General features: G+C 41.3%; 1 protein-coding gene across 1 annotated transcript in view; it reads left to right on the top strand.

Annotated features, from left to right (window-relative positions):
- Positions 1 to 2,720: 2,720 nt before the first annotated feature.
- LOC132958804 (collagen alpha-1(XXV) chain) overlaps positions 2,721 to 26,277 on the top strand; it is a 139,210-nt gene continuing 115,653 nt past the window's right edge. The window contains exons 1-2 of the mRNA XM_061031851.1: positions 2,721 to 3,471; positions 3,644 to 3,713. Coding sequence (XP_060887834.1) covers positions 3,175 to 3,471; positions 3,644 to 3,713 — 367 coding nt within the window. The 5' untranslated portion in view covers positions 2,721 to 3,174. The remainder of the gene's footprint in view (positions 3,472 to 3,643; positions 3,714 to 26,277) is intronic.

Genomic DNA, 26,277 nt, shown 5'->3' with positions numbered 1-26,277 from the left:
CAAATGAACAGAATGCATATATCACTAAAACAGAACTCCAATAAAGAGAAGAAATACATTTATTAAATGAAAAATATTTCAGACATAAAGAATCATTATGTCCAGTGCTTTGCAAGCTGCCATTGTGCGTCACACTGACTTAAAGCTCCTGTGAGGAACTTTCAGTGTACTGCGATCTCGGTTTGCTGATCCTCCTGATCATCCTGCCATCTCTTAAAAGTCAAATGTTTCACTCACTGTGAATATAAGCTGTGGAGAATGTAAACAAAGGCTGTTTCTGCAGCGTGCTGTAATCCACTTCATCTGTCACCTTACCCCCTGGCAGTGATTTCAAGTGTTAATAACAGATGTGAAGAAATGATCTAACTGGTCAATGATGTTCTTGTTTGCTTTCGTAGATCATAAGCAGGCATCGTTTTATAGTTTGTCTGTTTCTTAACCAGCTTAAAACCCCTCACATGATCTTTAAATGTATAGAGGGATACAAACTAGTTTTGTGCTCTTAAAATACCCAACCAAAGGAAAGCTGCACTCATTGTCACACAGTCAAGTCTACACGAGCAGAGTATAATAGAGATGTGTCGCTCACGGACGAGTCAGCTCTATGAGATGATTCTTTTATGTATATGAGTGTAGCCGGCTAACTGAGCCGAGCTAACCCCCCCCCCCCCCCCTGTTGTTATTTAGTACATGACAGAATGAAGGGATGATCTTTTCTCCACTCTGCACGGCCACAGGCACACCACTGTATAATACCATAATGTATTATACCAAGCATCGTGTAAAATGGGGTTAATTATACGATTTAGTAAAGTATAGTATAATACTTACAATGAATCATTTCAGTACAGTGCATTGCATTGTCAATCATAGACCAAAAACAATACTGCATTTGACAGATTTAATAAAAGCCAAATTGTTGCCAAATGCTGTTTGGGAGCTCTTCTTGCTGAGCTGAACCAAAAGATCAGGATCACTAAAAAGAGCCGGTATGTCCATGGTATCATTACTGGAGTAAAAAGTATAAAGCCCCATTACAAACTAGGTAGTGATTTTAAACTGTAATCCGTACTTTAACAGTATTCTATAACATCACTTATTAATTTTAAGGAACTGCTGAAGTCAGATCTTTATTGAAGAGATACTTCAAATTAACTTGTGATGACTTATTACTAGCCCAAAGATCTTTAGTACTTCCCTTTACACTAAAACCAAAAGAGTGAATAAGCTACCGTAAGTTATCTCATGTTTACTTTGTTGATCAAATTATTCATTGATTTTTTTGTTTTTGTTTTTTCTTGCTAATTTTTGTCAGTTGTCAGTTTTGAAAGGTGTTTGTCTTGTGAAGCTGTTTGAGCTGCATGATATTCACATTACATGGTCACGTTGAAACTCAAGGGTTGGACCTTTTGCCCCATATAGCTTTTATAAAAGTTTTATGCCCTCAAATCTCTTGAGTGTTAGGATCATGCCCTCTTAATGAAAAGCATTATGAGTTGTAACGCAGTTGTAATGCAACACAACAATAACTTCAGTCCGCTACTGCCTCTAACTAATGCATTTCAAGTGGTTAAGGATCGCCCCGTGTTAATTACTGTATGTTTACTTCATTCTGAGCTCTCCATCTTTCTCTTTCCTTCTGAGTGATTTGGAGTGAAGATGCATTAAAAAGCAAAGAGGCTGGAGAAGTCAGGAGTCTGCTGAGGTTTATGGATATTTGAAGCCCTTTCCCATTAAGTATTACTGACTGCATATGAAAAATGACTGCTCTCTTCAGTGTCATCGTGCACCGAAAAAAATCATCTTTGCATTTTGAAATGATGGAACAGGGTTAGAGGATAGATGTTGATCATGCTCTTCATAAAATATGGATTAAAAGAAGCTCAAATTTAGAGCAACAGTCTCCAAAATAAATGTACAGAGCATCCTTCAGCATCAGTGCATTACCAGCTACAGCTGCATTGATCTCAGATAGCTGTGCTGAAGATTAGAACATACACAAGGTTATCATTCGGTCGTTTAAACATAGTCTTGTGTTATGAGAGTGGATAAGGGTTAGATTTAAAGTTGAAGTATGTTCAGGCTAATTGGCCACATCGAGGTTGTTTTATACCCCCATCATGACAACCTCAAATGAGAAATCAATGCATCAAACACAGTGGGCACACTGTGGGGTCGCCAAACGACTGCATCTCTGTTAGAGACGCGTTGATGTGCTTTGTAACTCCCTTATCTCCACTTGATGTATATTAAACAGCCTCAAAAAAATAATGCTATTTTCACGCCATTAGATGTTTCAGTAAGTCCCTTCATCAGCCCATACCTTTGAAATAGAACTTTCCAGATTTGTGTGCGCTTTTACGCAGCGTCACGACCAAAAAAACAAACAAACGACAGAAGTAAACATCCTCACACGTTGGCTCAATGATATGTCCTTCCAATGAAGTCACACCAACATTTCATTAATGATTATTGTCTTCATTGTCTCGCTTTCTTGCCTTGTTTTACAGTAAGCCATGTTAAGTTTAAACAAAATGCAACTGCGTCTTTACGCAGCGGTCCGTCTTTGTCAAACAAGGGATATGAAAGTGATAGTATATATTTGCACATCATGGCAACTGTAATGCGACTGCAAGAGCTCGAAGGGAGCGGGTCAATAAATTATGTTAATCAGTCCAGGCAGATTGGAGGCGTGTAGTTGCCATAATGAGGGGGAGCACGCCTGCACTGTGGAAAAGCTCCGAGCGGTAAAGCTGTCTCCACTGCACGCGCGCTGCCTTCCATTTCCCCAGTCTCTCTTTCTACTTTATTGTGCATAATAGCGCGTTTCCTCTGCAGCAGACTACTGTGCAAGGCTCGGCGCAACAAGTTTGCTCGAGCCCCCGCGACGCGCCCGTCAGACAGGTTGACTTGCTTTTGGCTGGAGCGGAGTAGAGCGCCTCTCTTTTTGGTCGCTGTCACCACAAAGTCACACTGCACGTGAACGCGGCGTCGCAGAATCTCACTCACACACTCACACTCACACACACACACACACACACACACACACACACACACACACACACACACACACACACACACACACACACACTTTCTCGCAGAACAGTGTGCCATAAATTCGCGACTCCGCGCCAGATGCAGTTTGCTCCCAGCGGCGCGTGTAGTTGTAGTTAAATGGAGATCGCGGCGGCAAGAGGAGCATCTTCGTGCGTGGAGAAAATGGAGAAAGAAGTGGCGCCTCAGAAGCGACAATGTCACCGCGCAACAGTGCTGAACATATTCTCATCTTTATTTTCGGTGGCGTCCATCGCCTTCTGCGTTCTGCTGAGCATTAACTCAGCTGATATCAAGAACCGGGTTTTGGATTTGGAGAGTGGGAATGGCGAGCACACCTTCATCCGTGCCCCGGGTTACTCCATGGATGATTTTAATTCACTCATTGAACAAAGAGTGGACGAGCTGCTCTCTCAGGTAAGATTTGCTTGTGCACTTTTGATTTTTTTTTTTTGTTTCATTTTCCTACTTAGTTGCCCCTAAACCTGCAAACTGTCAGTGAACATCCACAACAGAAACCCCGATATATTGATTTAATTGAAAGCCACATGTGTATGTGAATGAAAATGCCTTTCTTTCAAAATTTCAGCGCTCCTATGAAAATTTTGTCAAGATTCGGACTGCCAGACAAGCAGCAGCTGAATGCAACTGCCCCCCAGGTAAGGAAAACTCAGTCTCCTGCTGTCTGTTGGTGTGTGAGACACTGGATTTGCCTCCAGCTTGTGTTTGCAGAGTTTTATAAAATAATGAATGGAAGCTGACTGAACAGGTCCTTAGTTTTTTTTCATTGACACAGATGACCCATGGCAGCTTGCCTGGATTGCGTTGATAGTTTTCTAGTGGGGGGGTCCAGTGTGAAGGATGCACACAGCTGACCGTCTATAACACTTAACAGAAAGAAAGGCATTTAACAGGGGGTCTATACATAGAGGCGATGAGAGGTTGTTTGACTTGTGATGTTGCCTGCTCACTTGCCCTCTCCGAGGTAGAAAAAAAAAACCCTCTTGAAATTCACTTTTCCCGCCAGTAGATGGAAACATTTATTCCTTCAGTGTTGGTCAGCGTTCTGGGATGGAGTCAAGGTTGGGTTAGTCAGTGCATCACAGAGGGATGTTGGAGGAAATGCACAACACTATTATTGGCTGTAATCACTTTTATTCTACATTTGTATCCATACCACAGCATTAACTGCTGTGCACGGTTTTATTTGGGGAAAAAAAATGTTGCTTTCTAGATTGAAATCTGCATGAAGACAGATGTGAAATGAGATATTTTGCTATTTGAAATACTCCAGCAGGTTTCAGCTTATATCAGGTGTAATGTAAAGTTTAGATGCTTGTGTAGAGTTTGAGTACGGAGTCCATTCATACTTTCCTCCTTGATGTACATCTAAGGCTTTGTAACAGATGATGGCTTTAAATCTCCATTTATTGTACCACATAGGGTCATTGGTTTTTCACTCAGTTAGCTCAACAAATTGAAATACCTCAAATTACTTCTTTACTTCAAACAACAGTGAGGACTTCTTATTTCTGATCCACCTTGTACAGTAGTAGAATTCACTAATGCCTACATTTGCCAACATAAAATGCAAACAAAGGCTCTTTTAATCTGTGTACTGTCAGAATGTCACCAGGTCACATAGGTGAAGCAGGTAATAAAAAATACCCCTGCTGTAGTCCATAGACTCATCAGTTTATCATTTAGCCTGTGTCAGCAAAGTATAAGTTGACGCAAACAGTTTAAAGTTGGGCTTTTCTTATCTCATGAAAAGTCGATAATTTGAGATCATTGGTTTTCTCTTGGCAACAAGGACATCAGTCCATGTTGCATTTGCACCAGACATGCTTCAACTGTTTGCTTGTAGCATTTTTCGGCTTAAGCCCCATAAAAAAATGTCAACAAGGTCAGTGACAATCAGGACCACAAAAGCAGTCCTTTGATTTTCTTCTCTCTCCCATAAAAACATGTCTCTCGTAGTAACAACTCCAAGAACTCTCTCAGTGTGAAAATGACCTTTTTCAAATTTTCAGCAAGGAACTGACATGAGTATTTAAAGTTTGATGAAGAGGGATCTGTGTGCATCACATCCTCAGTCAACCCCCAGCTGGGACTACAGTAAGTGTGAACAAACTGTGGGTGACCTCTTTGAAAGAGACATAGCGGGGATGTTGTACAGTGCAGCCTTGTGTGGTGGATGTTTGGATGGACAAACAGGTGGGGTCTGTTCACTGCTGGATTAAAGTGGTTTTCAGCGTAGTGGTCAACCCTCGCTTTAGGCAGGTTCTGCTCTGTTGATCTCTGACCTCTCTTGGGTGAAACCAAAAAATGACTCTCCATTCCAACAAAATGACACGTTAAAATAAATCTGTCATAATTAAACACACATGGAGAAAATGAATCAGAAGAGTGAAAGTGGATTTCCTTAAAGACTAATACAACGTGGTTTATCAATTGTGAATGACTCATCTGCTGAATTACAGTGCCAGGAGTAGTATTACTCTCTCTGTTCTTAATCGTTATCATATGCTGGCCATTTATTTTCACGCATTACATTTCTGTCAAGGGCAAAGATAAAACAACAAAAGCTTTTCATATCAAATGAAGCGTGAAAACTCTAAAACTAAGGCGGCGGGCTTCATCTCAGAAACTGGCCCTCGCAAATGTTTTTGTCCGGTGCTTATTCCACAGTGTCTCCATAGATGGCTGAATAAAAAGCACATACATCATCTGTAAGCTTTGAAGACAACATTGTGTTTAATATTGTTGTATTCATGCAGTGCAAGTGATTTACACATGCAACTTCTACCATATTTTGTTGAATGCTAAGGCGCAAGGCTTTTTCAGGCCAAATATCTTCATACCCCATGAATGCTGAATGGGTTCACTCAATATTTATCCTCTCCTCTGTCTAAGAGACAGCCCCTGGCTCTGATGTGGCTTTTTTTTTTTTTTCTTCGAGGGGAGGAACGTAATGTGCTTTTCACAGTCTTCGCTTTATTGCTGTCAAAGAAGATGGAGTAGTTGCAAAGACAGAGCAATGGTCCATAGCTGGAGGATATTTTATAGGTTGCTTCTGAATCAGAGAGAGTTCGTAGCATCTTTATCAAAGAAAGTCCAACCAGAACTTAAAGTACGTTTTATTCATGCCGGTGTAGTCCTCGGTTAAAGAAGATGAAGCTTCTTTAATGGTGTGATTTGTCATTCTAACAGTGTCTGGTTTACTGACTTTTAGCTTCTGATCACATTTTCTTACTTGGGCTCTGATTGGGCTTGATTCTAATGGCTAATGGTTGTTTGAAAGCTCATCCACTTTGTTACCATCTGAAACATATCAATAATTTCTGGATCAATTGCCATGACACTTTAGTTCCACACAATCGTGGCCTTCAGATGGCGAACGCAACTTTTTCGGATCCCTAAAACTATTCCTCTAGTGTAGCACAAACAGCACGTTAACATTTGTATGAAATTTGTCACAGACATTTATTGAGCTCAGAGCGTCAACCCTGCTGACTTTAAGTTATCATCCAACTTTTGCTTCGGTGCCTCCATGGAATTATTGTTTTTCTGTGTCTGTGTGTGTGTGTGTGTAGAATATCTTTACAGCCACTGGTTTGGTATAAATTATGTTGTCCAGACTTTCATGGTCCTTAGATGATGGATGTCTTGTCGTTAACTTTGTTTATGGCTCGATCAGTACGTTTACTTTATTCTTTTCGTAAAATGCCTGGACAACTTTGTTGCGCACATATTCCAACATGAACTATTTCGCTGAATGATTCCCACTGACTTCAGTCATCCAACTTCTCTATGAGATTGATCTTTTTGTTTTTTAGTGAAATATTATTACATCTAATGGATAGGACAAATACGTATGAAGACATTCATGATCCCCAGAGGAGTAAGTCAACATTTTTTTTCTGAACCCTGAATAGTCTCAGGTCTATGGGGAAAAGAAAACCCACCAAACCAAGGAAAAGTCTGAAGTCACACCCACTCAGTCTAGCACACTGTGAGACGAGCCTCCTCCTAATAATTGCTTCAGCATTGGGGGAAGTTTTCTTTTCATTTTTTTTTCTGTATACCTTTTCCTCCTCTGGGATCTGCATTCCAAGCAGGGCCTGTTGTTTAATGGCACCATCATAAAATGTGCTGTCAGCAAGCACTGGTGCTTTGCTCCATCCCTGTTTACTCACCCATACGCCTCAAACCCCCTCTCACCTACATCCCCCCGCACTCTGCAGCATTTCTTGAAGTTAACGCTTCAAAAGAGCTGGCAGCTAAACACCAGCCACAGTGCTCTTGAGAGAACAGCAACATACAAATTGTAATGTGCGAGATTTTGGTGTTCCTCTACTAAACACCCGCTGCTTGATGTCATTTCGGGGCAGCAGAGGGTTGCATCAGCTGTTATGGATTAAGATTTTAAGATACAACCAGAAGTAGATGCAGCCATATCTGTTTGGCTTGCGTTGCCGATCTATATTTGATTCACTTAAAGGCACAGTATGTCAATTTCACCACCAGGGGGCTCTCAATCAAGTCAATAACAGAAGATGACTTTGATGCTGCCGGGGAATCATGGGAGTGATTCTCTCTGCTACTCCACCCTCATCCTGATGAAAACAAACTCCAATTGACCGTATAGTTGAGACGAACAGGCAAAACCGACCTGAGGAAGAGAATACGTTTACCAACGAGCTAATATATCCAAGAATACATTACTTTACTTTTTTTTTATCACAGCAGCACATACAGCAACAGTGCGGCAGCTTTCACTAGCAGCTCCAGCTTCCTTGTGTAGTGATCTCTGACGTAACGTCCAATGTTTCCATGGAAACAATAAACATGATCAACAACTGTCATGGTGGCTGTCGTGACAATGCTGTTAAAACTATAAAATTAAGGATTCATCTGGCTTTGATAACTGTTGCAAATATTTGAGGTAATGTAAGTACTCAACAAAAAATATATTCAGGTGTAAAAATTCGACATATTGTATCTTTAAGCAAGGGAAATCTACAAACACACAAACCCACAAAAATCTCAACGTAATTACCTCCTTTTCAACGTTTTGTTACAGCCCCCTCTCTTTCCACCATTTACAAACTGTATAATCCCAACGGCCTGATACATTTACAGTTGTGCCAATCCCCTCAGTTATCCTCAACAAAGTGAGTAACTGGTAATTAATCACTGACAGCTTTTGAATTTAGCCCTCTGTGTGGTTTGGTGCTGGGAGGTGGCCTAATGGCCATGTAATTACTGAGTGCTAGGTAAAGCTAAGCAGACTTCCAGGTAGCCACTGCTGCCAGCTGCTTCTGGTTACTTGAGTCAGGTTAGGCTGCCTTTGAGAGAGCGTGAGGCCGGAGACAAAAGATGAAACCTGGGAAGCCATGCCTGCAGGCAACTGTGAATGAGCAATTACGATTTTGAGTGCTGCTAAATTGCTTTACAGGATATCTGCATGTAAAGCATGAGTGTAATGTACTCAAAGCAGTGAATAACATCTTGCAGGGATTGTTTTGTGAATGAAAAGAACAACCTATTGACTTAGATTTGACATCTGTCCCAGTAGATTAACATGACATATTTTATCAGTGGTGCATTTGCCCTGATTTTCAATCTCACACAAGGTTTATTATAAAGGGCAGGATGCTGGAAATAGCCCAGATGGTCTCTTTTATACCTTTGACACAGCACTTTTTATGGGGGATGATGAGGCATGCCAGCTGAAAGCACTGGTAATGACTGTGAGGCTTGAAAGGGAGGCTTACTTTTTCTCCTCTTTACTATACATTAACCTGAGGGGACACTCTGAATGGGGAGGAGATGACATGATTTTTATATGAGCGATGTCACAACAGAAGGAGATGGAAGAACCTCAGGCTCAGGGACAGAGCCGAAAGAATGTGAGTGAATTGAAATGCTCGTGCCTAATGGCTCGTCTCACGTGTCCTTGAACATTTCCTGGCCGCGGTCCTCTAGCGTCATTTTGTGTGGAATAAAGTAGGAAGCTTGGAGATCCTGTCTTGGCTGCTTCTACCATTACTACTTGGAGGTAAATGAAGGGGTTTCCATCACCGCAACATAACGGCACACCCCACAATTGAATAAAACGATTGTCTCCCCTTTTTGCCTGACATGAATTTACTTGAAAAATGGGCTGTGCTTTTAATGCAATCAATATCTTGCCTGTAGAGTTCATTGTTCTGGACCACCAAAGTATACATTTGGACAAAAAGATTAAAACTGTTCCAAGGTTGATCGAAATTATTCTGATGTGGTTTTGTTCCTTTCTTGAATGAGCTCTTTGTCAATGGATGTCACCCAAATTGTTGAACTACAGTTGATTGCGGCCTTAAAGCCATTTTTTGTCTCTACTCAGGCGTGTATTTTGAAGGATTATTCTTTGAAGCACATCAGTTTTCTTGTTTGCTTCTGTAAATGCTTTCTTTGCTTTCCTGCTTGGGGGTACATTTCTGGGTTAAATATTGTAAAAAATGATTGAAAGGCTTCTGTAAGCCTGGCACGTATCTGTGTGTCTGTACCTTCAAGGGGCATTTGGCTGTGGTGATACGACATCATCCCCCCTGCTTTCATTGCCCTATAACCTCCGATGAAGGAGGGGGAATCGTTACTGTTTGATGCTCATTCTCTCTTCAGATTCAGCGCTCCTCTGTCAGAGCTGGGTGGCAAATCCTGCACAAAAGACAGCTCACAAACTCTCTGCCTCATTTGCTGGGTGCCCTCTGACACTGGATTGAAAGTTCCAGTCATCTTCCTACTGAAGTCTCCTTTGTGATGTCTTAAGTCCAACCTTCCCTTCACAAACCCACAACTCATCCATGACTTTCCAACAGTCAAAGAGACTTTTAAGAGACGAGGGGGATCTTTTCTTACATGACCCCCTTGTGAAACAGCTGGTCCACTGTTCAATATGGTGATTTTCTTATCGCTGCAATGGCCATTGCAAAGTTTGAGGATTTTTTTTCCTCTCTGTGCTTTGACCTCTAGAGGCCCCATGGTGCTGCTTTCCCATCCTGGGGTACCGGCGCTATTTATCTCTCTTCCTATCAAGATAGTCTAGGCTAATCTCTTTGTACTTATTCTGCGCATGGGATCAGATTTCGGAGTTGGAAGTGTATTGGTATTGATATTTTTAGTACAAATAGTATTGTCCACTAGCGCTTCACTGGACTTGGCATGGTGAGAGCAAACGTTGTGGATCACAATTGGCCATAATGCAATTCCAAGATCAATTGAGCCCAGTTCTGCGCAGGTTTCCTATCTGTCAAAAAAGTTTGTCCTTGCTCCCATTGCCCCTTGCTTACCCATGGTGGATTTATGTTGGGTCACTGTAACGTAGGGTGTAAACTGACTCTATATGTAAAGTGTCATAGATCACTTTTCTTATGATATGATGCTGTGAAGAAGAAAGTGATCGATGTGCACGAGGATCCATACGCAGAATGATGTAAGGATGGCATTTTACATTTTCGCAAACATTATTAAACTGAGCCATTGGTGGTGACATTTCATGATAAACTTCAATACAGCAACAAAAGTAGTGAGAAGAAGATTACATAGCAGTAAAAAAAAAAGTGTTGACAATGTAAGGTTTAAAACTGGTTTATAAATTGGACCTGCACATGTTTTGAATGAGGAAAGAAATGAACACAATTGTTTTATTTTGTATTTATTTTACCAGCATCCAGAAAAAAACTCTTGATATATCCAGTAAGTAATTTGAAGTATTGTTGGTAAGATGATAGCAAAATATCTAAAGCAAACTATATTTTACATGTTTTTGAGGATTTAGACCCCAATTTAGCCCCCAGTGCCAATCTGCATGAACCATTAATTTAATTTGTTTTGAATGAAAGGAGTATTTTCTTTTCAACAATTTCAAATCACTAATAAGTGATCACTCGTGTCATGAAAACTCTCCAGACGGGCAAAGCAAACTAGGCACCCCTGAGGCGCTCCCCACATGCTCTCTTACCCCCCTCCCTCCCATCGCCTGTGGCTTTGTGCCCCAGGCCTCTCAGCCCTAGCAGGCATGGAGGATGGGGGGGGTGAGGGGCACAGATGCTGCTGCTCTGTACTCCATCAGTCTAATAAGAACAGGCACTACAAATAAAACAGGCTGGTGTGCAAAAAAAGTCAGTGGGACGTGCCACGGCAGGAAGCTATAATTTCGCCAGCGTGTGCCTGACATGCAAACTATAGTTTATACGATCTCGCCACTGTTCATGTGTATCCAGAAAAAATATCTGTCTTTAATTTTTAAAACAATGCAAGGCCGGTGTTTGCTGAGTTTGTTTATTTTTAAGTCTGTGTGTGCATCATTTAGTCTAAGGTCCATGGACTTCAGTGCAGAATTGGCTAAGGGAAGTTCCACATTTCGTTAAATTCTTAAAGTCAAAAAGCAACATACCTTCAAAACAAGTTATATTTCATTTTGGTGCTGACTCTGCAAAGGAATGTATGAACATGATACATGAAGTTGAAACCTTGTAACAGTTCAAGATCCTTTTTTTAGACTTCCTTTGAAAAAAGAACAACTTCCTCCCTTTAAGTCGAATTACTCTGTATGATTTCAGGCCGATTTGATTTAGACCCAATTTAGGCCGATGGCACGTCGTTCCCACTCGGTCGGATGATTTTCATGCATGTTTGATATTTTTGGCCTGAATGGCACATTCAGGGCGGAGCCTCAGACAGATTCCAAGATCTCAGGACATTTTTCCCTGATTGTGTCTTCATAGAAATTTTAGGTTAAAAGTCCCTAAAAGTCAGGTAAAATAAGCATCCTGTATAGTTCCCTAAAATTTCATGTTACTCTCCTTACCAAAAAATAAATAAAGTTGCAATACAATCCCGTTTTCTGACACCCAAAATCACTTTTGTACAGCCCATTGTCCATCTCTAAGATGATGCTTCCTGATTGAGATGTCATTTTTGAGATTTAAAGCAAACAAATCAATCTAAGTCCCGCCTTCTCATTGTTAGCAATCCTTTCAGAGTATGTACTTATGGTGGTTACTAAAGTGTTTATCAGAGCTAACATTTTGGAAAGCCCTCTTTTCAATTTTCAAACCCCTAAGTCCCAGCATAAACGAGCAAGAAATCCCTCAAAGACAGCAGGGATTCAGGCGACTTCTCAGAGTGGAAAAAGTGATGGAGGCGAGCTGGGCTTGCCTAGAGGCTGACCAGATGTTGTATGATTCTAGACTCCCCCGGCATGCACCAAGAGGTTGGAGTCCAAATGGTTGCATTACTCCACTGGTGTTTCTTGTCCACTGGGCTAAACACCAGTTGACGTCCAGTATGTTTGCCATTTTTCAGCCACTAGCCCCCCAGTTCCATGCTCAGTCTAAGAACCTTGCTTGAGATCTTGTTGGCTTGTTGGACGCCCCCCTCCTTGCCACTACACACCAGGCCTGCCAGCTTGCCAACCAGCTCTGCCTTTGCAAAGCTGTGCTAAATATGACATGAAATATGAGTTGCGTCGTAGATCTGAGAAGGCAATAAACACACGGAGCAAACGTTTGAGTCCATGTGCACTCACAAACATGCTGTCGCAAAATATGCACGCGGATGACGCCACGCACACATAGGGACACCCTGTACCACAGAAACATGCAGCCAAGCGTGACAGCCCAAGTCCCTCCCATGATATTGTGGTTTGGTTAATCTAATTTTCTAAATTAAGAGAGGGCGAAAGCATGAAATAAATGGGTTGTAGCCATTCAGTCTCAATTTTCTCAACAAGCTGTGATGTGAAAAATGGTGTGGTATATGCTCAACTAATTAAGGCATATGTATTTTTCCCGAATGTTCATGAATGCCTCTTTTTCACTCCCCTTTAGCATGCAATTAATCTGAACAATCAAATAATGTGGCTTAAATCAACAACACAGTGCCCAAGGAAGTGGAAACTTGCCAACTAAACATACCTGGGAATGTAGCCCACATGCATCTGTGTCAGTAAAGATGGATTGATTTGCAGAGAGTTGCCTCATGGTCTGGTCGTAGTGCAGACAGTCTTGGTGTCAGGGGCCCCACCCTTGTATCTGATGCAGAAGAGGGTAGAAACAGCTGTGTAAGCCAAAGTTAAAGCCTGGAAAACCCAGCAGTGAGACAGACAACCCCTCTGCACTTTAATTTAATTGAGCGGTCATTTGATATAGTCCACGCGGGCTAGACGGCTGGTTAAATTGTTATTTTTGACAGCTTGATAAACGGTGCTGATGCTCCTTAGGCTGCCTGAAAATAGCTTTGTTTTATTCCTTGCATGAAATTGATGTACTCATTTGCAACATAGTGGCATGATGATGTGAAGTTTGCTTATGTGGGCACCCGATTTCTCTTTGGACTGGTTTTGAATTGTAAAGACTTCATACACCGTGTCCTAACAGCACGCACGTGTTGGAAATCCTGTCCCATTGCACATGATCGGATGCTCACTTGTTTGTGAGCTCTGATTTAAGACGCACATGGTGGAATTCCTGTCTTATTAGCTAAATAGCTACAGTTAATTAGCAACTTAGTAATACTGCCAAAGTAAGGGAGATTATAGCAAGCTAACTAGGCTACATTATTTAGTTGGGTTTGTGAGCAAAAACACAAATTCACAAATACATCAGGTACAAAGCATGAATCTTATTCCTGTGTTACTATTTAAGTTACAAATAGCGGTCAAAATGTGAGACCCCTGATTTCCACCAACCCAAAAAGCAAGTGTTAAAAGCTAACTAGCGACGTCTGAGCTCCACTTACAGATTCTTCATTAAAATGTTAGACCAGATCTTTGTAACAGTTGTGTATCAGTTTGTGTTTGGAGTCTATGTTTAACCCTAACCCTGAATTGATGAAGAGAGATAATGCCACTTGTTGATGCCCTTCATCTGATTCATGCTGATGACTTGTTTGTGTGCTGAATCAGGCACACTTAGTGAAAATGATATGATGATGTAAATCAGAATACCTCATACATATTTTATAATTTATTATTCAGAACAAAAGCATAATGATCATTTATACTCAGTATCATTCTAATGATAACAAGTTTTTTTGTGTGCCGAAATTACCCAAATTCCTACTGTTTGAATGAACCGATGACTCACTTTCCTCTTCTTTTTTTCTTACATACATGACTTTTCTCATTAATTAGTCTTCTCAATGATTTCCACAGGTACTTTGCAGATGTTCGAGTAATGCTTGAAAAGTTTTTTACATTTTGGATGTATTCCGATTCAGGACAAATGGCAAACAAAGGTATTGATTAAAACATGAAGAACAGCAGATAGAGATAGAAACCGAGGTATAGCTTACATGTGCTCACATTTTTATTTATTGCACTTAAAGTGTTATCGTTATAATGTAACTGTACATGTAACTGTTTCAGGATTTGTGGATGTTCTATCTTGGTATGTGTAGCTTTCTTATTTTTCTGTTAGATCACGGTCTAGAACAGTGGTTCTCAAACTATGGTACGCCCAATGTCGGGATCTGACGTCAGCCCAATGTCCGGATCTGACGTCAGCCCAACTTTGGGATCTGATCTGACGTCAGCTCAACGTCGGGATATGACGTCAGCTCAACGTCGGGATCTGATCTGACGTCAGCTCAACGTCGGGATATGACGTCAGCTCAACGTTGGGATCTGATCTGACGTCAGCTCAACGTCGGGATCTGATCTGACGTCAGCTCAACGTTGGGATCTGATCTGACGTCAGCTCAACGTCAGGATCTGACGTCAGCTCAACGTTGGGATCTGATCTGACGTCAGCTCAACGTCGAGATATGACGTCAGCTCAACGTCAGGATATCAGGATATGACGTCAGCCCAATGTCCTGATCTGACGTCAGCCCAACGTCCTGATCTGACGTCAGCCCAACGTCCTGATCTGACGTCAGCCCAACGTCCTGATCTGACGTCAGCCCAACTTCCGGATCTGACGTCAGCCCAACGTCCTGATCTGACGTCAGCCCAACTTCCGGATATGACGTCAGCCCAACGTCCTGATCTGACGTCAGCCCAACGTCCTGATCTGACGTCATCCCAACGTCGGGATATCAGGATATGACGTCAGCTCAACGTTGGGATCTGACGTCATGAAAACTTTCATTTTAAACCCTGTAAGGATGTCACTTGGACGTCAATAGTGAACGTTTAAAAGACGATAAAAAACGACGTCTCTTTAACATTCAGTATCGACGTCTACAGGACTGCCTTATATGGTTCGGATTGAACGTTTTTGTGACGTCTTTCTTGGACGCTAAAAATACTTTAATTCTGAACCATCAGAAGGTGTCTTTTACAATGTACAGATTTCTCACCTTGGCGCCCTGTCGGACAAAGATAAATTGTGCAACGTCTAAATAAATCAGTTTCTTAATTGGAGCCATCCTTTCTTCTGAAATTCTCGCTCGCTGTTAATGTTTATTGTCTCATAAGTATGCCCCAGAGTGTTTTCACTGCTTTCCCAGGGTCTGTTTACAGTGCAAATGAATGGCAGTATTTATGTTCATAGAGTGAGCAGATTAAGACGGTCAAACCCACAGGAACACGGCAAACCGCATTAAGAATCAGTGGGAAAATTGACTTACTGTGCTTTTTGCAAAGACACCATGCTGCTGGGTGATTATGACTTAATCTTGAGGTGTGTGTTCTGAAGGTTATCGCTCTTGTCAGTCTCTAAAAATAATGGAAGTAGGCAATCTTTCCTCCTTGGCGTCAGTATGACTGATTTGAAGGGCTTCAGGTAGGGATTATCTATTTCTCTGTGCTAAACAGCCAAAGATGAGCAGGGATCACTTCCTGTGACCTTGACCTTCAAAACAAATTACCTTCCCAGCATTCTGTCTACCTCGCCTGACACAGTTGAACATTAGAGACGTTTTTTTTATAGCCATAAGGGGGAAAAATGGAGACATGACTTTGCATGTCACACATTTCAGCTGATTAAATCTGACGTGACATGAGTTTGAACTTGCCAAAGTATTTTTGGTACCCAGGGTGCCCGATTGGTTTCTGTCGGTCATGCTGCCAAATGCATGTGTAATATGAATTTAAGGAACATTTGTAAACATACTGACGCCCTGAATTGACTATTGGATTTCAGCTCCAGCGTGCATTTGCAGTCAACGTTAACATGCTTTTTCCTTTCATGTAATAAACGAGATGGAAACTTTTGCACACTTGTGGCTCTGCAGTTATGTAATGCACGCCTGATTGTGTACTTATTCTCAAAGCAGTTATTCATGCACTGTTGGCTATCCTGCTTCTGAACTAGGAGTCACTTTTTGAGGTGGAGGTCAGTCTGCAGGAGCTGGCAGGGCATCTGCGTTACTGCAAATGTCAGGTCCCAGTTATGTGAGGGTGTAGGTTTCGTCTGAGCAAGAACAGGGAATAGCATGACATAAGTCAATGTTTCTTTCGTTTAAATCTTACGTTACACTAAATCCCATAGGGTAGGGTTAGGCCTTCTTGCTTGTGAGTGTACAACCCATAATTCTACATCTTAACAGGTCTAGATTGCAGTTTAAGAAAATGCTGTAGAGTTGATCAAATACCATGATTGCATATTTTATTTTCTGCTGAAGTGCATATTCAGGAAAAGATGGGGTTCACTCAGCAACATCCTTTGGCTTTTCATAATAGAGGTAATACGCTAAAGTGGGTGGAACTCATTATCGGCCGTTAAAAGCTTGATACTACCATGAAGTGTCGGTTTCATTGACGCATTTAGTTGTGATTATACTGGTGGTGGCAAGGCAAGACAAAATCAGTGGGCCGGATATGAAGCCACCTCTGAGAGGTGCCGCCTGAGGCAGAGTGCAGTGCTGACAGAGGTCAGAGCTGTACAGTTTTAAGTTGCAAAACTGCCCTATTGCATTGGCCATAATGTTTATACTAGCAGGACTTGCTGAATTCATTAGTTTCAAAGAAGCCTGTAATGCTTTCATTCATTCAGGTACTATTGTGCATTATAAGCTTTTACATTTTTTTACATGCAGGCTTGTAGATATGCAAACTCACAGACAATGGCATAAAGGCTGAGATGGACTTCAAGTGCAAAGATGGTTTGTAAGAGAAAATCTAGATACCAACTATGTACTTATAGTTTGCAGTCCCCAGCTCCCCGGCCTGTTTTCAGATTAGCGTCTGCTAGCCAAAGTCAACAGTAGAGGAAGTGAATAAAACGACTTCCCTCATTCGCACCAACACTGCTAATGCCTCTCAAGATCTGGTGATAATTCTTATATTCCTTAATTTTGTTTTTGTTTTTATTACTGTGAGTTTCCAAAGTTTTGAATTACTTTCTTTGAGGGTAAAAAAAGTGCTTGAGGCAGTGTAGTAAAGAAAATGAATATTGTATATTTTTCTGGGTCTGGCAAGAGATGCTTAAAAGACACTGAGAATATTTTGAATACAAGTTGATCGAGCAAAATGCCAGAAACATTTATGGCCCAGGTTAAATATCTTATGAAGACAGTTAAGGAATGCAAGCAAGAGAAGCCATCTGAGAAAAACCATCCGGACAAGGACATCTAGACTGCAGTGGTGGATTTTATAAATTGTATAAATCTGACTTTATCTTGAAGGAAAATCATGGCATATTTGGAAAATACACTTATTTGACCAAAAAAAGTGTGCCGCAAAACCCTTGGTTATTTGGTCCTTTAAAATGTATTATTCGAAAGGTTAAAGAGATGCAAAGTTTCAATAAGTGAACTTTAGAGGTTCTGGTGCACTTATTCTGGTTCCTTGGACAGAGCAAGGCTAGCTGTTTCCTCCTGTCTCCAGTTATTGAGCTACAGGTTGAATAAGCTAGCAGCTGGTGCTATATTTGATGACATCTGAGTCTATCAACAACCCATCCATCTCTCTGCAACAATGAAAAAGCATTTGTTGAACCATTCTTACACGAAGAATGAATGAATTAGACATGGACAATTTAAGATGTATTCTATTAACATTTTTAATCCTGTGTGATGATTATGCGTCTTTTATCAACCCACTTATTTTCACTGAAATAAAGTTTAAGGTAGAGAATGGTTATATCAAAATTTGGCTTTGGATTCAAGGTTTTACATCCACAATACAGAGGCCAAAACGGAAGGGTAATAAGTCTGGAAATTAGGCAAATTGCTTGTAAAACAGGTTACCCAAAAGTCAACAAAACATCATCAAGGCACTGCTTGCCACCTCTGATGTCAAAATTGGGTCAGGTTCAAGGCCCTTCCCAACCCACCCGTGTTTAATTGCCATGTGCTAAAGAATTTCCCATGTGCACACAAACCAGTCAAGTCTGGTGCGGCCTAATAATTGTTCACTCAAATCGCCTCTTTGTGCTGCTGTCTGCACTCAGGCTGCCAGGATTTTTTCCCCTTTCTGCACACTTCAAATGAGATCTCCCCCACCATGCTTGCAATGATGAATTCAGAACGAGCCAATGCAGAGAACTCTCTAATTGAAAGGGGTTATCTGCGCAAAAAATCCTTTCGCTACCCTTTGCTACCGACAGCAGCAACGTAAAAGACGCGCTTAGCTGTTTGATTTCAACCAGGAGCAAAGCAATCTATTACTCACAGGGACATTTATCACTTCCTCTACCAACAAGGAACCCCTTCTGCTCCGTCCAATCACCTCTCTAGCTTGTTCAAAAGCCGATTCAATGAGACGAGCATGGAGAAGCAAGCTGTTTTGGGTCTGCAGCTATTGACTGGATTTATCGACTGGGTAGGACAAAAAAAGTGGCCAAAATAAGCAGCAATGACAAACACAGAACTGGTGAGCAAAAAGAAAAGAATATCTCTTTTTGTTGTAAGCGGAGCAGCATGTGTGTGCACTGCTGATATGGATCCCCCACGAGATGGTTCAGGTCACCAAATCCCTCCTCAAACAGACCTCTGAAAAAAAAAAGATTTATTTGGATTTTTCTTGCTTCAAAGTTGGAGGGGAAAAACCAGGAAACACACAGAGTTTTTTTAGCATGCTTTCTGCAAAAGGGGCGCTTCAGAGTGATAAATTATATAAATGTCTTTGGAGGCCACATTAAATGGTTCATGAAAATAGCAGGCCTTCAGAGAGTTTACTGTGCCGTCTTTGTGCAGCATGCTTTGATGATGCTAAATGCTACAGTGTTCTATCTGCTTTGACAGGACGTTGAGCCATGAAAAGGGTTCATCCTGAGTAAATTCTCCTGTGTGAGAGTTTTATCTCCAGTGAGCAAAGAAATGCAGAAGTGCAACTTTTGGAAATTGGTGTTGAATCTGATGAAATGGTCTTGTCAAGCTAGCTGCACTTGCTACATCCATTAGAAACCTCTGAAACTCGACACTGCCGCAAAAGATGAAGCAGGTCATGTTCTGCCCCATATTGATGCCTTAAAATATCGACTATGTCAGTTTGGTCTTGTAGCTTGTGTGGTTGTTGTTTTGTGTGTGTGTGTCTGCGCATAGAAATTCAAGCTCAGGTCAGACAGACTGTTGGCATGATTCCTAGTTTTCACCAAGAAAGCAGCCCCTGTCAGACATCCAATGACCCTGGGCTGGAGATGAAGAGTGTGTATATATTTACACTGTTTGTGTGTGCGTATGAGTCCTGTGCTTCTCTGGTTTGCCTGTGCCTCAAACTGACATTTCCAACTGGTAGCTGGTGTAAATAAGGCCGCCAACCACAGCAGGTGTGGGGAGCGGACCATGAAGCAGGGGAGGTCTGTGTCCCTTCAACCCCCGGCTGCAGTGAAACCGTCCTGGAGGAGTCAATATTTGCACTCGGTATCAAAGCCGGCCCTGTTTTTGTATCAAAAACCAGGCTGTACAGAAGCTAGCTTGTCTATGAATCCAAAATATGTCGGGGATTCCATATGCAACAGTTGCACTGGTGTATTACACTCTCATAGTTTGCAGAATTAGCATAAACGCTGTCTTCATGTGTGTAGGACATGAATTGTGTCTCGCGCCTTCACCAAAATTTGGACATTGCAACATAAGCATGAAGTGAAATACATTGTCACATTTATTCTTGTCATACAAATATGATCATAATAGAGTTGCACAAACCAATTTTGATATTTGGACATGAGCAATGGGTCAATTTTTTAATTATAATCAGAGGTGTCACCTGCAGGGTCTTATAGCCCATTATTGTTTATTTAAATGCACAACATTATTGTTGGGGTTTTCTCTGCTCTCATCATTGTCATTTCCAATTTGATAAGACATGCGTGCTTCCTACCCAGCACTTAATACTACACAAAGTTGTTGCTAGCCGCTAACGTGCATGTTTTTATCACGAGTTGGAGAAGACCCAAAACAGAGCTAAAAGGAGAGTAAATGTAATATATTAATTGTATTTCTATATATTTCATTTGAACAATCAGATTTTCTGACCACTTGTTTATTCCACCCAGTATCAAGATATATTGATTAATGTTGAATGTTGGGAAGAAATTCCACCATTACTTAAATACTTTAATTTCTCTCTTTTAATTTGATTTAATTGAAAACAAAGTGATTTTGGTTACCCCACCTTTGGAGGTAGTTTGATTTACATTGTTTGAATGCTCCGTCTTTGCTCCTTTGCTATAGAGCAGACTGCTCTCGTGTCTGGGTCCATCCCTCCTCTCTGTCTCTTTAATGTAGGTGGAAAAACGCTTACATAGCTTTGCTTTGATTTGCAGTGTGTACAGAGGAGTTTCCATCACAACTTCTCTCATGTGGTCTGCTGTTCCCGCTCCTGTCTGCTCATTGAAACCATCCTCTCACAGGGCTCCTGGACAAGACAGTGTCTTGTCTCTATCATTGACCATCTCAGGGAATTCTATATCAGGTTTACACAACATCATCTGCAGTGAGGGAGGTTGTTTAAATTTATGAACGGAGGCCCTTAAGATACCAGTTACATATCAGGGGTAAAAAAGTCTGAGTATGTTAGAAAATGTAGCACACAGCGCCTAAAGTAAGTGGCTCAGAGAGCCATTACCCAATTATACAAATGTGAAGTAACCAGGAGTCACAGGCAGACAGGTTTTGGTTAACACTTCACCATGAGGTCCTTTTTAAAAATTTGCACCACATGGGTTTCACACACCTTTTGCATGCAACAAAAATCAGCCACACTTTGCAGGAGTTTGTGGTAAACAAGCCAAGCAGGGCACCGCTCGCCCGACTCTCCTGTGTCGCAGTCTTTTTAGTGTCCTTTTATAGCCTCCTTCCTTCCTCCTCACACTCCACAGTCTACTGAGAACTCATGCAGGCACACGGGGGAGTAAGGAAGTCAGCATGCTTCATTAAGTGAAATGTGGCACAACACACGTCACTGAAAACAACAGAGGCTCTGTTCAGGAGAGAAATGACACTAAGTAATAATAGTGAGCCAGAAGCTGCCCTTAAGAAATGGTTGTTGGTTACACGGCATCCAGTTGTGGTTTACAGATTTTTATTTTATACTGGCTGAGGTGGAAGTGTTGAAAAAGGCCGCCTTTGCAAGAAGCTCCTTCATGATATTGAAAATGAAGGCAGTGAATTACTTTAATGCTTTTGTAGTTGTCGTAATCGAGTGAACTTTATGTGGTCCCAGTATAATCTGTTATCAAATTTGAACACTTAAGCCTTTAATCCAGTGAAATGTATTATGTAATATCCTGATGTAGTAAAGATATACGTCAATGTATTAAGCAAGTATTATTTATATAGGGAGAATGTTGATTGAATTATCCCATTTGAATTTTGGTCTGTGGTGTCATGTATCAGAAAATATTTGACCAAGAATACTTGATCCCCCATAATAACAGGACAAACTCAAGCAATCATTAAACAGTGGATTAGCCTGGAACATGTCCAATGTATCTACGTGACTGCCAAGACGAAGGATTAACACCTTTACCTTAAAATTAGCTGGTGGCAGAGATAGATGTCCACTAAGCTGACACAAGCCCACGGATCAGACTTGGAACGTAGTTCAGCTGCAAAAAGTTGTCTTTAAAACTACAGGCATGATTTAGAGACTATAATTCTTACAGCTTGATTGGACACATTTTGTTACGTATTCATTTTTAAAAGGTCCCATGTTTATATTTGTTTATTCATATTGCAAAATTTCCAACAACTTTTTTTACAAACTTACACCCCCAACTGTTGATACGTGTGATAAACCAATAGTAGATTTATGTCATCTTTAAACCACTGAACAGCCGACATGCAAACAAACAAACAAGTGAGAGGGGACCCGCTCATAAAAACGTAGCTCCATTTAGCACAACTAGTGGACAGGTCCTCCAGAGGGGACTTTTAAGTCATGTCAAGAAAACAACAAATATCTCTCACTCCAGGACCAAAACTAAGCAGATTTGTATTTTTTTCTGTATTATGTGATTAGAAATATAACTTTTGAGGGTCTTGGGCTTTTGTTGGAGATCGGATGTATCTCAATCAATTGTTAATCAGTTTTTGTGTATAGGACTACCGCCAAATCACAACCAAATGAACCCCCAGGCCACATTACTAAAAGTGCAGATCTGGACTGAACTCTCTGTTATATAATCTCTTATCTGGAGATGCCAGCTATTTGCTCCGGACATTGTTCACTTTTACTCACTTTTATAGACTTAATTAACCTAAAAAACAATTGCAGTCATGAATATGGTTCAGAGATTTACACATGAGGAATTATTATGCAAGCTGAACATGAAAACACTTGCCTTACATGTGAACAGATTGACTCATCGTCTATGGTCTGCATCATGTACACGGACCAGACTGAATAAATCCCAACAGACAGGTGCATGTCTGCAGCACCTCCAGGGTGGCTGTGCTGGGGGGATTAAGGAAGGTGAGAGTGTTGGAGCTCTGCCTCGGGGGCCTGAATCCGGCTGCTGCTGTTTAGCCAAGACAGCGCCAGCGAAACAGAAAACAGATGACAGAGAGAGGGGGGGAGTTGAAAGGCTGGCTTTCGTGTTCCTTCTGTTCTATGTCTGTGTTTACCCTGGAGGGATGTCAATAGGATAAGGTAACCATATTGTGCATTATATTACCCATGTTGCAGCATGGTGAGGTTCTTCCATCTATCCTGCTTTTCAGGGTATTATATCATCAGTCCAGCAGTAATATCCCATAATGACTAAACATTTATTAGTATAAGGAAACATGTTTAATGCACACTTCTGCTCAGATGTTTCTAAACCCAACAACCCTGGGGACAATAACTTCTATAACTAGAGATTGAAGTATATAAAGCCCTTTATCCATCCGCTGTAGAAAGTCCATCTTCTTCTCAATAAACCATCCATGTGCTCTTTCAGGGGCTTTTCACAGTCCTGCCTGCCTTGTAGCAGAGCAGTGATCCGTATCAAAGTAGTTTTGGCAAAGCCCCAATGTCAATTAGGGCTCCAGTGTCAACTCAACTTGTGAAAATGTTTCCAAATCAGGATGTTAATTTTTCTCTTTGGATTTTTAAAGACTTTTGTATTTGGGCCCCTCCCCTAAAGCCGAGACCTTAATCTATATCTTTCATCATACTGACCCACATCAGAGCAATACATTCCTAGGTATGTTCAAGATGGCTATATATTGAAGCAGCTTTTGTCGATTAAGACACAAAAGAAATTACTGCTTCATAATTGGTTTTAAAATTATAGGCTTAAGGAATGCTCTGTATGTAAAGCCTTCATTGTCAGAAGCCTGGTGGATTATAAAGAAAAATGGTGCTCTGAATTTACTTTAACTGATGATTTCTTAAGTTGGTTTTAAACATTTAAATCTCAAATTTTTCAATTGTACTGTGTTACATTTTGGACTAACATAATGATGAATGCAGGCTGATGGCTTAGCTCCAGGTAACACTGACCTTAGGTCACAACACACTTGTATGCAGCGCTGTGCCAACACATCAACCACTCAGCGTTGACTAGATTTGCCAAAGCCTTGACATGCTGGCGGGTGAGCAGGCAGACAGGCAGACTCTGCCGTCTGGCACAAGCAAGACTCAGAGACAGAAGGCTGAGCCATGTTTGATGGCCCCAAAAGCTCATCCATCAATCGTCACCTTTCCAAATCTGCAAGACTCTTTGGAGATGCCACAGATACTATGCTCTGACGTCAGCGCTGACAAATAGAAGGGGAAGTTTGGAAATGGCAACTCACTTGTTTATGGTCTGGTGCCCTCAGAGTGGACAAGGCCTTTGACCTTAGAGAGCTCTCGTCAGAATTTTGAGGCAGGCAGCAGTCCAACACTTGAGACAAAAATAGTAACAGAGGGGAAACATGAGATTTATCCCCATCTGTTGCGGTGCTTAAGTCCCAGAGTTATGGTGCTGAAAGAAATCTTAAGAATACTATTCGATGCATAAACAATAGTTGTTTGGGATCTCTGTTTAAATGCACTGCAAAGAGGAGTCATCTGCATTGTAATCTATCTTCAGTCTTGATACATGACTGGCTCCAAGTTAGTGGAAGGAGCAAATAAGCTTCTTACTGCTTCCTCCAAAAAGGTTTTGGGATTTGGAGTTATGCCCAGCAATCCAACCTTTATGTTTCTTGGAGTTATGGGAAGGTGGCAAAGTGAGGGAGGATTTTTGTTTCCAGCTGCCTCTCAATCTCTAAAAAAAGTCTTGGTCAGCTCAGCACACCAGGTCATTTCTATGAACACCAATATCAAATTTGTACCTTTACAACTGTGTTGACTGTCTACATACATTTTGAATTGTTCTGGCTGGTGTCCACAACATATAGCTTCTCCAAGTAGCCTCAAGTAAGCAAACAAGTTGGAGATGCCAATGTTTCTGTCTCCACCAAGTAATGCCAAAAGACATAATTGTCAATGGTTATAGAGAAGATGAAGTGTTATTTCGTTTTTTGCCCTAAAACCAATATAGGGAGTTTGCCTTCTTTGAGCATATTTTCTTTTGTGTATGTGGTACACACTTTGGCTCTCCAACACATTTGGACATTTTGTGGAACCAGTTCTTGTAGCTGCAGGAACCTGGATTCTTTTCCTTCACAGCAGTCGAGCAGTTCCCTCTCAATCCTCATTCTCCTTTTCTTGAGTTACGAGCAGCATCATGCCAAAACACACTCTTGTACCATGGGATTGATGGGTGCCAATGGTTGCCCCGTCTTCTGGGAAGCATTTCCCTGAATGAAGGCTTGCGTTGAAATGTTTACAATGTGGGAACTATTAGCGACCTTCAGGGAGAAACAACCCAGCTTGGTGTAATCAATACTTCTTTTGTTTGTGGAACCCACACACTCAAATCCCATAGTTTTCAACTTCTCAGCTATATAGCCCATGGTAAATTTTGCACTGAGGCAGCTGCTTAGTCTATCTAAAGCAGTGAAGTGTAATACTAGAGTTTTAAGAACATGTAAATGGGCTTACTGAATGTGTCTAGCTTAGCGCTGAGAACACGACTGTATTGCTGGAATGTTATAATCAGGTTCTTGTTACTGGCACCAAGGGAACCGGAAAGACAGTATGTTTGAAATCTTCTGGGTCTATAATAACTTTTACAATTATAAGTATGCTCCCCAGAGGCACACTATGTGCAAATCCGACCCCTGGAAACGATACCAGGAGGGAATATTGGTGATAATGGGAGAGATCATTGATAGAACCTGCTGTGCAGAACGTGTCTGCAATGGTACTCTAAGATGAGAGTTGGTATTTCTGTAGCAATCTCCTTTTGTAGCAGGTGTGCATGTATACGACATTCTTATTTCCGTTTTGGGACACATGCATGTAAGTCATGTGGTGAAGACCCAACAAAACCCTTGATACAATCAAACCAACTGGGTCATCAGCAACACCTGCCATTGGAATTCAGGGATCAACACTCAAGCTAGCAGCTGATTTCCCCCTTTTGCTCAAATCCCAAATGTATGGGGATGACTGATGGGTTGAACACATGCAGAGGAACTGTTTATCCTAGGCAACGTCTCACATCTCCTTGATATTAGTCTCATGTACCTTCGTTGTATTTGGCTTAGAGCTTTTCTCTCAACTGCACACAGTCCAACAGGCATCTAAATGTGCCATGCACCTATTCAACTTTGCCTCCCTCCAGAGTCCAAAACAACTGTTTTCTTTTTTGCCTAAATCATAGAGGCAGAGCTGAACTGAACTGGGATCAGTTGGTGAGTGGTTTTGATGCAGTTTTCTATTTTTCAAACCCTCTGCAATGCAGGTACTTTTATCCACCTGTGAAG

The sequence above is a fragment of the Labrus mixtus genome, chromosome 23 (genome assembly GCF_963584025.1).
Source record: "Labrus mixtus chromosome 23, fLabMix1.1, whole genome shotgun sequence".
NCBI lineage: Eukaryota > Metazoa > Chordata > Actinopteri > Labriformes > Labridae > Labrus > Labrus mixtus.
The sequence above is the reverse complement of the archived record's forward strand: the minus strand, read 5'-3'. Positions and strand labels throughout refer to the sequence as shown.